Source organism: Haliaeetus leucocephalus, unplaced genomic scaffold (assembly GCF_000737465.1).
Source record: "Haliaeetus leucocephalus isolate CR32 unplaced genomic scaffold, Haliaeetus_leucocephalus-4.0 Scaffold598, whole genome shotgun sequence".
Lineage (NCBI taxonomy): Eukaryota > Metazoa > Chordata > Aves > Accipitriformes > Accipitridae > Haliaeetus > Haliaeetus leucocephalus.
Window position 1 is genome coordinate 511,539 of NW_010973034.1, and position 12,856 is coordinate 524,394.

Genomic DNA, 12,856 nt, shown 5'->3' on the forward strand with positions numbered 1-12,856 from the left:
CAACATTAACATTAGCTTAAAACATCAGTTTTATTAGAGGATTTCAAAACATGTAGGCACAAGCCTGACTCAAGGAAAAACTGCTTGTGGTCATCTTTCAACTCGGTTTAACTTTAGGGTCACTGCCTCTGGAAACTGCAGTGAACTACGGCTTAAGATGGGTAACAAAGATTTCCAGGACAGAAAATACAAAGTTTAACTTAGTGCAAATGATATATAGCACCCTCCTGACGTGGTCACAGGCATCCAGAACTGTCAGACAACTAGAAGGCACTGGTATTGGAAAAATGTTGCCTAAAAAGTGCACTGAATCAATGCATCTGACTTCCAGGTTCTGTTAGAGGCAATTATTAACAACACAGGAGATACTAACATGTAAGGCTCATGTAAGGCTGTGAAATTTGGACTTCTTTGGTTGCCAGAAGAAAAGTTAGCCCAATACCAAGGGTTAACAGTCAAGATTCAATCAATGATGAGGCTTGTTTGGAAGCTAACTGTTAAAAACATTTAAGTAGAGAGCTGATATGCCTCCACCATAGTTTCGAGAGTTGCTAATAAAGCCTTCATCTGTTCTCCAGGGTAAAAAACCATGCTTGCAGATATTTCTTGAAGAAACTGTGGTAGCTTTTGAAAAGTTTCTAGCTCTCTAAAATATGTATCTACTAACCAATCTGCAGAAAATGTATTTTTCATTTCACAGTTATCACGAGCCATTACTTGAAGTACATTTGAACAAGCTACCTCTCTGAGAGTTAAAGTAAAGGGTAAAGACAGATTATAAACAGAACAAAAATTCAGCAGCATCTTATTAAATAAAAACAACCACAGTTCTCTCTGCTGACTGCAAAAATCTTGTTCTGTGCGTTCAGAGAAGCTTTCAATGTTTTCTTCTGGATGAACAATATTCAGAAGTTCTTGCTTTACTGGTATAGACTCAACATAATCCAGTGGCAATTCTCCATTGGAGTCCCTCTGCTGTAGAAGGACTGGTCCTGCAGGGAAAATACAAACATTAATAACAACAGCACATTCAATTTGGCAGCCTAACAAGATTTTGGTTTGTTTTTTGCCAGAAGCTAGGAGTCTGTTTAAATTCCTTTTTGTACTAAGTTATGTTGATGTAACTGATGAGTTACACATTTGGAATATAATCTAGAACATGTACAGAGACCCTTTGTAACAGTTTCTTTACGATACTGTCTTAATTTTCTTCCCAGTTTTGCTAGGTTGAAAGCCAAGGGTTATTATACAGAAAAGAAATTCAAACATTGCTTATCCTAAAATTTCAAGTAACAATATGTAAAGTATGTAAAAATGTAATGTTATTACTGTTGTAAAGTTCTATTAACTATTTTATAGACCAGGTTATTTGCCCAGACTCTACTCCAAATGACAGGCACGTTACTATGATTGTCTTTATTTTACTTTCCTGGATGGTGTGGCCAACCTTGTCCTAGGCGATGCAGCAAGGTAAACAATTGAGGTAGGAATCCTAGACTCCCCCAACAACTGAGTTTCAAAATTTTGTCTTAAGAGACTTCTGAAATACAACAAGTAATTACTCTAATAAATAGATTTAAAGTAAGTAAATGGCACATGTTTCACTGGTTCAGATTATACTACACTCTTTTGGTATTTCCTGTTTATTAGTACAATGGTACTATTAATATTCAAACCATTTACAGACATTTTGGTAATGCCACATCAGTAACATAGAATGAAGGCAGTTAACACACCACAGGTATTGATTTTCAAAGATGAACACATCAGGAATCTTATGTAAATTTGGGTTACCGTACTAAAGTAATGATGCCATTTTAACTTGAATACATTTTAATTACAAAAAAAAGGTAATTCACCACATTACATACCCATACTAGAGGTTTTAACTTTGCTGTGATTAAAGCTGCATTGTTTTACTCCATCACTGACTATGCGATATAATTAAATTTTGGAAGCTGAATGTTTTTTAGAGAAAGAAAGTGAAAAAAGTTTTTCCAGAGATGTGTTCTGAATTACTGAGCTGAGTAAATCCACACTGAATGGGTAACATGCTCTCTACCATAGTCTTGTCAGCTATTTGACAGGCCAAAACCCAGAGTGTGACAAAGGCAAAGATAAGGGTAGACACAGCCTTATAGTTGCCAGAAAACCTTGATGAATGCAGGTGCAAGTAGAGCTCTTCCCCTAGGACAACAGGATCATCCACTACCTATTCTTCACAATAGCCTAGGAAAAATGCACATCTGTCAGTGCAATGCCATTTCCAATTGAGGAGCTGGACTTACTACAATATTGGCTATTGCATCACTTAGACTGATTGAACTGAGCCCAGGTATTGGCTTGGCATGTCAGATACATGGTTCAGTAGATATATAAAACACCTGGGAGCCACAGAACTGAAGTGCAGCAAACACAGAGGTAGAACTGCAGAGGAATGTATTGATTATGAGCCGGTCCTTGCGCAACAGACACAGAAATAGCCTTTAGGGGGCAGGAGAAGACCATAAATACAGAGGGTCTTATGCCAAGAATGAAAGAACATTTTGTTTCTCTACCTTAATTAAGTAATAGGCCATCTAAATACAGTGCATTCTTCTGCCTCATGGCTATAAAGAGAATGATTTTTACTGAAAAAATTTGGACTCGGCATATAATGCACGGAGATTAAACTGACGCAGTAGGTCAATGGTAAGGATATCACAAATACTCATTTTAGTAAATGAATTAAAAGAAGGAAGAGTTGATATCCAAGACCATTCTTTGCAGTTGTTTTTTTTAAAAAAACCATGCTAAGTTAATTATATTGATACAGTATATTTCAAGACAAGATACAAGTTCCCTGTCACTGAACAAAAAATATTGTTCAAAACATTTATCGTGTGTCTGCCTAAGGGGCAATGTATCTTTTTTTAGAAACTAAGGCATCCCTCCCACTATTATCCCTAAACAGCAGTTATCACAATTACAATATAGATTCCTTTCTTAAACTAATTACCAAGCTAATTGTGTTCTTCAAAGACCATCACATTAATTTTCATAAATGCTGAACAAATTTATGTTGAAAAACATGATTATATAGAGATTTACTGATCTATTTTTGCATCATGGTAAAAATAGATCAAAACAAAAGACAATCCTTGGCTTTGCCTGGTGACTAGGTAATCTTTATCTTCATTAATGAGTTTGGAGAATATAGTTACAATGCATATGGTGTAAAATGCAGAATAAAAACATTACCATATTGGAAAAAAATGTGAAAATCCTGGTTAATTTCATATTCAGCTGATCAAGATAAGTGTGAAAACAGTATTATTTTTATTGTGACCAAAACAGCTTGGCTTAAAAATGTTTTAAAATAAATATTTCATAATAATATTGTATTTTAAGCAACTATTAAGAAAAACACCACGAACTTCATATGGACTCAGAACAGTGGATAATTTCCCTCAACCAGTTTAGCATAAATGCACTCACCCCCATGCTGAAGTAGCAGCTTGCCAATTTCTACATGTCCATTTGACAGTGCATCATGCAAAGGAGTCACCCCGTCCACTTGACTGAGCAGGTCTACCTCTGGACAACGTTGCAAAATTTCACGGACACACACTGTGCTGCCATGGTTACAGGCTTCATGCAAAGGCGTCCAGCCAGCATAGTCTGAATTATAAATCAAGGGAAGTTTTAAAACAGCAGAAGTAGTACTAAAATGTTAATAATGTAATTCATGAGACAGCAAAACACTTTATTTTTTACTATTCATCATGGCTGCAGTGGCAGCTTGTGATTTTAAGACAAGAAATTCTATTGAAAAACATATGAAAAAACTAAATAGCATTTTAAAAAATCAATAGAAAATGTGATGTTAAAACACAGTTGAGTTATAAATTAACCTTTCCTCAATGTTTGCAATAAAGTCCTCATTTTGTGTTGTTTAAAATAATAAAGACAGTCTTAATAGTATAAATATAAACTTTATTACCAAACAGATATTAATACAGTTCTTTATCTGGCTTAACTTCTTAGTTCTATAGAGAAAATGAGTAACTTACCTTTAGCATTAATGTCTGTTCCAGGGAAAGAGAGAAGCTGAATCAATCTCTCCACTTTGTTACTTATGCAAGCTTTATGCAGGGCTGTCTGTCCTACCATAAAAAATTAATAGATTACACTAGACTAGGCAAGACAGCAACTAAAGAAAATAATCAAAGTGCCTGGAACTAGGAGACCTGGCTATATGCCAGAAAATTCAATAATGAGTAAGATTTTCCTTTATCCTGTTTAACCATCTTTTAAGAAAATTCAAAAAAACCCACAGAGCTTCTGTTCCACCAGAGATCCAGCAATGAAATTGTATTGCAAACGGTTTAACACAGGAATTATCTCCCCCCAGTTCAAGGTTTAAAGCTTCAATCACACTATAAAAGCACCAAGTGATCACAGAACACCAAAAATACTGGGTTTTGAAGCAATAAAACTTTAGAGTGCAGTTGCCCTCCCTTAAATTTATTCATGAACCTACGTTAAAATGTATGGTTCTTTTTACACAGCATTTATAGCTTAATTCAAATGAATGTTTCTGGCTAAGCACGAGTGCCTCTACACACTCAAGTATAATTCAGAACTTCAAATCCGTTAACAGATGGTTTGCTGTTTCTCAATAGGCTGTCTGACTTGGCTACAGTAGCAAGGGAGGGGGGAAAGAGAGAGAAATAAATGAAGGGGTCCTAATAATAACAATAATTAAAAAAAGAAAATCCTCTGGAAGAAAAAAATCCCAAACATTAGTACCATATAAAGCTGAAGTAAGTGTGAAAAACTGAACAGCAAGCAAGTGAGAACTGCTGCTTATATGTAAAGGCACCATTAGTCTCTGCAAAACAAACTTCAGACCTATTCTAAACGCTGTTTTGCTTTCACTAAATGATTACGTTTGAACAAGAGCCAGAGGAAAATCTTGATGCCAGGTGAAAGATGATGCAACAAACATCTTAGAAATGAAAAATATCTTAGGCTAAATCTCTCAGCCTTTGCGATAAGATTTACATGGTATATTTTGTTATATTAATACCTTCACTATGTAAATCTGTCAGCTCCATACTCATTCTTTCAACAGAAGATACTACTTACAATTTTGGCAGAAGAAGAACAGAAAAAAACCCAGGTTTTTTTTTTTTTTTGCCCTAGTCCTTCAGCTCACTTTTCTTTGTAGAAGTCAGCATGTAATAATTCACATCAATTTTACTTGCAAAAGCAATAAAGAGAAAGGGAACCAATTTTAAAAATGCATGGTCTGGCTCTGTTACTGAAGCTCTCTTAAATCCCAAAAGAGGGTAAGGGTTTTTTTGTCCTTCAGTGTTTGTGATACAATTCTGGTTTTAATTTTTTGAACAATCCCAGCTTGCTTATGGCAGTTTATTCTAAGCCTCCCCTTGGGTGTCATATTAATATAGTTGTGTTTTAAGTGATATCGGTAAATTTCTGATGATGAAGATGACAAAAAGTAGTTCCAGCAGGTAATTCTGTTCAGGTAGAAGCTCATGTAAAGTATAACTTATTAAATTTGTGTAATAAGTAGGAACCGAATGAATTACTGCAGTGCTGTTTTATTCCTTAGGTACTTGGGTTCCAGTATAGCTAAGACAAAAGCCAAATGCCTTTCATAGTCTGGGCTGAATGCCTGGAAGAAAACAGTCCATATGCTTAACACAGCTATGTAACATAGCATACTCCTCAGTCTTTGTTCACAAAATGTCTAGGACTGAAAGAGATGAAGACTGAATTATACTTTCAAATCAGAAGACGTTGATCCTACCAAGCACAGGTTGAGGTGGATTAGCAAAGTAAGGCAGGCAAGACTGGAATGAGCTCACACAAGCTGTACACTGTATTTAATATCTGGGAGGGGGAGGGGAATGAAGAAGGCAGCTTTATTCCACCATATATACAATTCTTCCTTTCAAATAGACATCGGAAAAAAGAAACACAAACCATAAGAAAATAATTCTTGGGCATAAGCCATCATTTTAGTTCAGCATTCATCAGGACAAGGTTTTTAAATCCAAAACTGTCAATTCTAACCATATAAAGTTCTTAACATAAATTAGATATATAGAATACCTTTAGAATTTCTCTTGTAAATGTGTACCTCTTCAGCCAAAAGGTAGCCATTCTCATTTGTGTGTGCAGCCTGAACTTCTGCTTTTGCTCTAAGCCTCGTTGTCAATGGAGGGCACTTACTGTCACTGAAAAGAGAGCAAAGGGGACATGTCTAAAATCACTATTTCATCTTTTAAGATAATGTATATGTACTTAATGCTTTTAAATGTGTATGTACAGCATACTTATTTCTATCCATTGTCAGAGTTATTTCTGAAATGTCTTAATTACATAAATTCTATGTCATTTAATTACAACTGTATTTAAAACAGTAATAAAATTAAACTACCCACAATTAAACTTTCTTTAAAGGTAATTCTATGAACAGTTCAACTTCTCTATGTACCCTTTAAATTTAATATTGGGAAAATATAACTACATCAGCCTGCATATACACTGAGATGGAGGATGGAGAGAAATGGGGAACCCCAGCCCAGAGGTGTTACAGGTTTACAATGGAGCTTTCTGTCAGTTGCAGTAATTTGTAGACAACAAAACAGGTCATATAAAGTTCAAGAAATGTGTCAGGTCAGAAGCTGTCCCCCAAAGCAGAATAAAACTGGTGATGTTATAGGTATTACTTACGGTAGATCAGGCAGCACTTTGACTTGGTTCTGCTTATCGCCATTTAGCATCTGTAATGCCTTTTGAGACTCAGGGCATGGCCATTGCCCTATTTTATTTTTCTTTGCTTTGTGTATCTTTCTCGTCGCATGCATCCCTACCTCTTGCAAAGCCCGTGAATAGGAACAGACCTGTTGCAAAAGTAACATTTGCAATTACTTTGTATACAGTAAATTAAAATGCAGTCATTTTCTTTTGTTGCACTTCATGCAAAGCAGTCATCCACCACCCACAGTTTTTTGTATCTAAGTTTTTAAAAATATGATCCCTAAATGATTGGATACATAGATTGTTTAAAGTTGTCTTCTGCAATCTTTTTTTATGTTCTTATAATTTAGTTTTTATGCTGGCCTCAGAGGTGAGTGGGTTTGGTCTGATTCAGAAAGTGGGAAATTTCTAGACCTCTCTCTTCAGTTTTTGGTAGCTAAGAAAATTTTGATCACTTTAGCTGGACATAAGACTGAATTAAAGCTAATTGATTCTCAGGTACTTAATGTAAGTATTTACAAGCTTCCTGCTCCCAACACAGGGAGCAAAACCAAGGGAGCAATGTGGTAAAGAAATACTCACTCCCCTCCTTCATCTCTTCTAAGATGAGGGCTTGGATAAAGCCTTTGAGCATTGTGAAGGCAATAAGCTAGTTATCTCTTAGGTGATCTCTCATTATTAGGATAGCTTTGGACGTTGTAGATATTTTGGCTTCTTTCCAGTAATACAGAGCTTCCAACCCACCTATACCGCTCATTTTAAAAAGTCATATAAGTTTCTGCAGTTTGGCAAAAGCATAGGAAAAACTCCAGTGAGGGGACTCGTTCAATGATTACACTATGATTATATCTGAAGAAAAATATTAAAGAAGGCTTTGATTATCTAGCAGATCACTGTAGATTCTGCAGGCAACTTACAATGGGTGAGGGACACCTTACTTGCAGCTTCATTGTACATTTACCACCAGAGAGAAGCAGGTCACTATTTGAACCCATAGAAAAGCCTAGCTCGTAAGATGCTGTATGAGAAGAGCTGGGAAGATTGGACGAGAGTTAGTATTTATTGTATGGAACGAAAAAGGAGGCACAGTAATGCTAAGAAAAGCCACAAAAAGCACATGAACTTGTTTCAGGCACTACAAAAATTTACATTTAAGTAGTTCCAGAGAGTGATCAGTAGTCATGGCAATACTAAAAATAGCAATTGCTGCTGCATATGTGTTGGCAACATACGTTAAATATTAGATACATAGTTGGTTTATTTTTAAAATTCTGACAGTCTTTTGTTCCAGCTCTGTTTAAACACAATGTATCAATAAACAATTATGTCTGTTCACAATAAACTCCTGTAAAATTCAGGAAACCTTATGTATGGAAAATGTATAAAGGTGTAAATTTGTTTTTCTTTGACTCTACCTGCAGAATTTTAGGACATCCAGAAACAGTTGTGGATTCCATATTCTGTTTAGTTGTTAGTATTACGATTACTCATATGAGGCTCTAAGATAGGGCATGTCATTACTGTGTGATCTCCCTGATTTGCCTGCAACCTGCCAGCAGTCATGGTTTTGAGAATTTCTTTCACAGTTTTCATCATGTATTTCCTCACCAACTACCACAAATTGTGATTTGAAGGCAGGAAAAGGTTTGCAAGTAGGAGAAAGTTTTTAAGAGGCGAAATTCACAGGAATACACTGTGGTTCAAAATCATAAAATCTTGTATGTAACAAATGCTTGGACCCAGTAGAATTATAGACTGCCACCTCTTAAAAAAATCTGAAGGAAAAGATAACCCAGGGAAATCACACTATATTTGGCATTCTCCTTAATTACAAATGTAACATTGCAATAACATACTTACATCAGAGATTATTTTAAAAAGCTTTCATTGAGACTTTTCATGTTAACTGCATCTAAACAGATTAACCAGGTGTTACGAATTGTCTGGCAAGAAAAATTTTACCATTGTTTTGAACCCAGATCTTGGGCAAAGAGAAATTTAAATGCAGTAAAGTCTATCTACAGGTGGAAGACAATGCATGCAATGAGTATTATCTTAGACCACAAAAGAAAGGTATTTTCCAAGACTTTCATGAATCCAATTACTTGTAAAATACTTAAGTGTAAGAGGTTATTAAGGAGTAGAAGAGTTACTTACTATTTTCTGAAGAGAAAGAGGTTCTGTAGAAATAGGTACATTCCTCTGTAAACACGTTTTTTTAAAAACTGCTTCTGCGACAAACATTTGAAGCCAGAGGGATGGTATGGAACAAATGAACATTTTTAATTCACATATCGAAAAATCTGGATAAAAGCACAGGGGCGAAAAAAAGAGCCTTAAAATGATAATATAAAAACCTGTACATCTAGAGTTATCTAGAAGATAGCTCTTCCAGACATTTTTTTCCTGCTTTTGCAGATTCAGAAGCTATTCTCCACAAGAATTACTAAAAATACTTATATTAAAAAAGATTCTATCCATCATCTGATAATAAGACCAGTTTCTAAGAGAATGGTCAACAGATTTTAAAAGGCAAAGCACCACTTTTTATGTGAAACTTTAAAAAAACCCACTTTAAATACAATCTTATAATAGTTTGACCTTGATTTTGAGAATTAAATTATTTATTTGGGAAGTTATGCAAGTGGTCACTTTTAAAATCTCTAAGTGACATAATACAAACACAATTCAGATAAAATGGGTAACACATGAACAAAGAAATCTGCAAGTAATGTAGGGTGACCTATAAATGCTACATTAAAAGTGACTGTAAGCAAATTTCAGCCCCATTCAGATGCACCAAATAGTTCAGTTTAAAAAACGAAAACAAAACAGTGACAGAAGAATATATATCTGTATCTGTATCTATATCAATATGTATCAGGCATATGTCTGGCCTACCTCTCTTTTTTTTGGAAAAGGAGACAGAATGACTGATTTTTCTTAGGGTGATATTTGTATTTTGATTCTAGCAAAATAATTTTGTCAAAATAGCAACTGTAACAGGTGGAAAGCAAGGTCTGCCATGAGGAAGAAAGTATTTATTGAGGGAATATTCTGTTCTGCTAAGAAGTGCTCATACATCAACTGGTCTGTAGACTCAAATGAAACAGAAACACAAGTTTTGAGACTACAGAGTTTTTCTACTCTAAGAGCGACAGAATTTAGGAGAACTCTGCAACATTTTTTTGGGCTTTAAGTGCTGTAGACTGAACCAAGCAGCCGTGATCACCAATAGGTCAAAGAATCTTTACTCTTTATAATCAGATTGTGAATGTTGTTCTTGTGACTGCTCTCAATGGAGGACAGCATTGAAAGTGTAATTTTCCATTTGTGTACAGGAAAGTAAGAAAGTCTTACAGAAAGACATATCCAAGATTCTCCCTTATATGAAAGCTAGAAAATCCGTTGGAGAGGTGGCAATAGTAGTAGATATTAAAAGCTCCATTGATTTAAATACTATAAAGTTCCAACTGATTTGGCCTTCTAAGATTTAAGGCAGGCTAGAACAGTTCTGATAATTTGCTTTACATAAGACTAGGGTGGAACTATTTGTCTAGACATTAAGATTTTAGTTTAATCTTTTCAGCATAGTTCTTCTCAAGTGTCCAGGTAGAAGACAGATACACTTTAAATGAAGCCTACGTACACCTGTCAGTAGAGAAAATAATGACTGAAACCAGGATATCCATACAGGTGTAACAGCCGAGTTACAGTTTTCCCACTACTTCCTAATTGGGGGGAGGAGAGGAGGGGCAGGCTTTGGTGGGAATTAAGTTTGAAAATGTAATTAAAAACGTTCAGTAGTTTTCTTATTTTTTTGGTCTTTTGAGTTCCTCATCCCCTAGTTGCCTAAAGGACAGATACCTCAACCGACATTTCATGTGAAATGATAATGGTTCATTTGAGTCATGACATTTCTTTTTACCTAGTGTATTTAATGAAGAGGAACAATAGTGATTCAAGGGACTAGCTGGAATTTTCCCCCAGCCCCCAAATAAAATCCATTAAGTCTAAGGACTTGGAATGAGACACTGAAATGTTTCATTGAAGTCTGTATGGGTCAAAGAGTTCAGCATAGCTTTTGGACTTATGGCTGAAGTGTCTTTAGCAAACAAGATCAAGTTTGTGGAGTGAAAAATTTCACCTGAGAATTGGCCTGAGCTAAGGTGTGTCCAATTGCCTCTCTGAAGTTATGGCTTATTATATGCTTAAAGCTCTTCCTAAACTGACAAGAGAGCTCCAAAGATTTTTTTCTTCTTCACACTGTGTAGTCTTGCTTTCATATTAACACCTACTGAGATTTATTTAGAGATATTTTAGTAAGAAAGCCTGTTCTATTTGGTCTTCGCTTGAGACAGACAGACAGACAGACACATACACACAATAAAACAGTTTCTTGCATATGTACACATCACACCATAAGACTGCAGAGCTGCAACAGAAGGTAAAACACTTGAAAGTAAACCGAGGATTTCAGTTATGACTTTAGTGGATCTGATTAAAAGACTTTGAGAGGCCTTTCAAACACTTACCATCACATGAAATGGCAAGGTACTGTGCCAAATCACCAGCTATTTCATGAAACACGTTTCTGTCCATAAGCAAACTTGAGATGACCCAATATTCCACTACAGTTCCAAGAATTGCATTTAATAGACCAGCTATTTCACATCTGAAAGCCTAAATGAAAAGAAAAAAACAAACCAAACCAAAAGAATATCTATAGACCTGTAGCATGTAACAAATTCACACTGATAATGCACCAATAATAACACTAGAGAACTTCCTTAGATAAAAGCCCGCTCTGTTGCCACATCACCTCTTCACTGGCTTTTCTTCTGCTGCTCAAAAGCTAACTGTTGCAGCCAGGTCAACAAAATTAATATGCTATTGATGCCACATGAATTAACATTTGGCATTGCAGAAATAAAAGTTATTTGAAAACATGCAAAATGGGATCAAAGCTTACAAGTACGAAGTGTGATTTCTTTTTAAATTATTTTAACTGTAAGATTTCAACTACTGCATTTATGCTAGTTAACCTTGTGTTTAATTTGACAATTACAGGGATCTTATTTTACCTGCTTTATTACGACTCTTTCTTCCCAAAGATTTCATCATGATGTGAAAGCTCCTTTTGTGACTAACCATGTATGTCTGTGCCAAAAGGGAAAAGGATGCAAGGTGCTAGTTTCCTGCATAGAAAGAACTTTGGCAGCCAGTTTGTGGGATCAGGAAACGATCTTCTGCTACCAAAAATTCCAAAGAGACTAGCAGCGGCAAGTTTAAAAAGAACATACTTATGGGTATTAGCCTTACCTTTTTCTCCCCTGAACCTCCACAAAATGGTCATGTGTAGACAAAAAAGCCAAAGCGCATTTTGTTTGGAGGCACCAAGACAATATACAGCACTTTAACATGCTATCCAGAAAGTACTGTGAGATAGATGAAGATACTTGTTCATCCACATGAGTACTTCACTTCATCAGTAGTGGCTGGTTAAAGCACTGCTTCTAGTGTCTGAGTTAGTCTGTGCAAAGTCAAGTCAGATCCGTGTACTCAACACCCTTCTGTGCCATGTAAAAATACTTTATGCAATGATCCTGAAATAAGTTATTCCTCTGACCACATGTACAACCACAGAAAATTCAGTATTTGTATGTCAGTTTTGAAAGTGCAAATTGGAAGAATACCTGCACCACAGTAGGAACACATGCATTCATTTGCACAAAGACACCTACCTAAGGCTCTTCCAGAGAATCACTACTGTTACACTAGGGCACCGGGCAATACAATGCATTCTAGTGAAAGAGAATGAGTACTTCAGAATGGACAATTTTGGATAAGAGGGAAATTGAACTGAGTATGTACTTACTTATTTGTCAGCTTTAGATTTTATAGAATTACTTAAAGGAAACAAAACTTTTCTGTCTTTTTTTGTGGTCTCAGACCACAGTCAATGGTTTGTCTGATATTCCTTTGAGAATGAAATATATTCAAGGTTGGTTTAAAATAATTTAACAGGATTCCCTCAGAAGCTGGAAAACACCAAGGACTGAAACAGATTGAGCTTCAGCAATAA

At 35.7% G+C, this 12,856-nt stretch overlaps 1 protein-coding gene across 1 annotated transcript in view; it reads right to left on the reverse strand.

Annotated features, from left to right (window-relative positions):
* Window positions 1-228: 228 nt before the first annotated feature.
* Window positions 229-12,856, reverse strand: part of ANKRD32 (ankyrin repeat domain 32) — a 39,955-nt gene continuing 27,327 nt past the window's right edge. The window contains exons 11-17 of the mRNA XM_010578029.1: window positions 11,307-11,454; window positions 8,929-9,074; window positions 6,745-6,914; window positions 6,121-6,245; window positions 4,053-4,145; window positions 3,478-3,660; window positions 229-992 (exon numbers count right to left, since the gene is read on the reverse strand). Coding sequence (XP_010576331.1) covers window positions 508-992; window positions 3,478-3,660; window positions 4,053-4,145; window positions 6,121-6,245; window positions 6,745-6,914; window positions 8,929-9,074; window positions 11,307-11,454 — 1,350 coding nt within the window. The 3' untranslated portion in view covers window positions 229-507. The remainder of the gene's footprint in view (window positions 993-3,477; window positions 3,661-4,052; window positions 4,146-6,120; window positions 6,246-6,744; window positions 6,915-8,928; window positions 9,075-11,306; window positions 11,455-12,856) is intronic.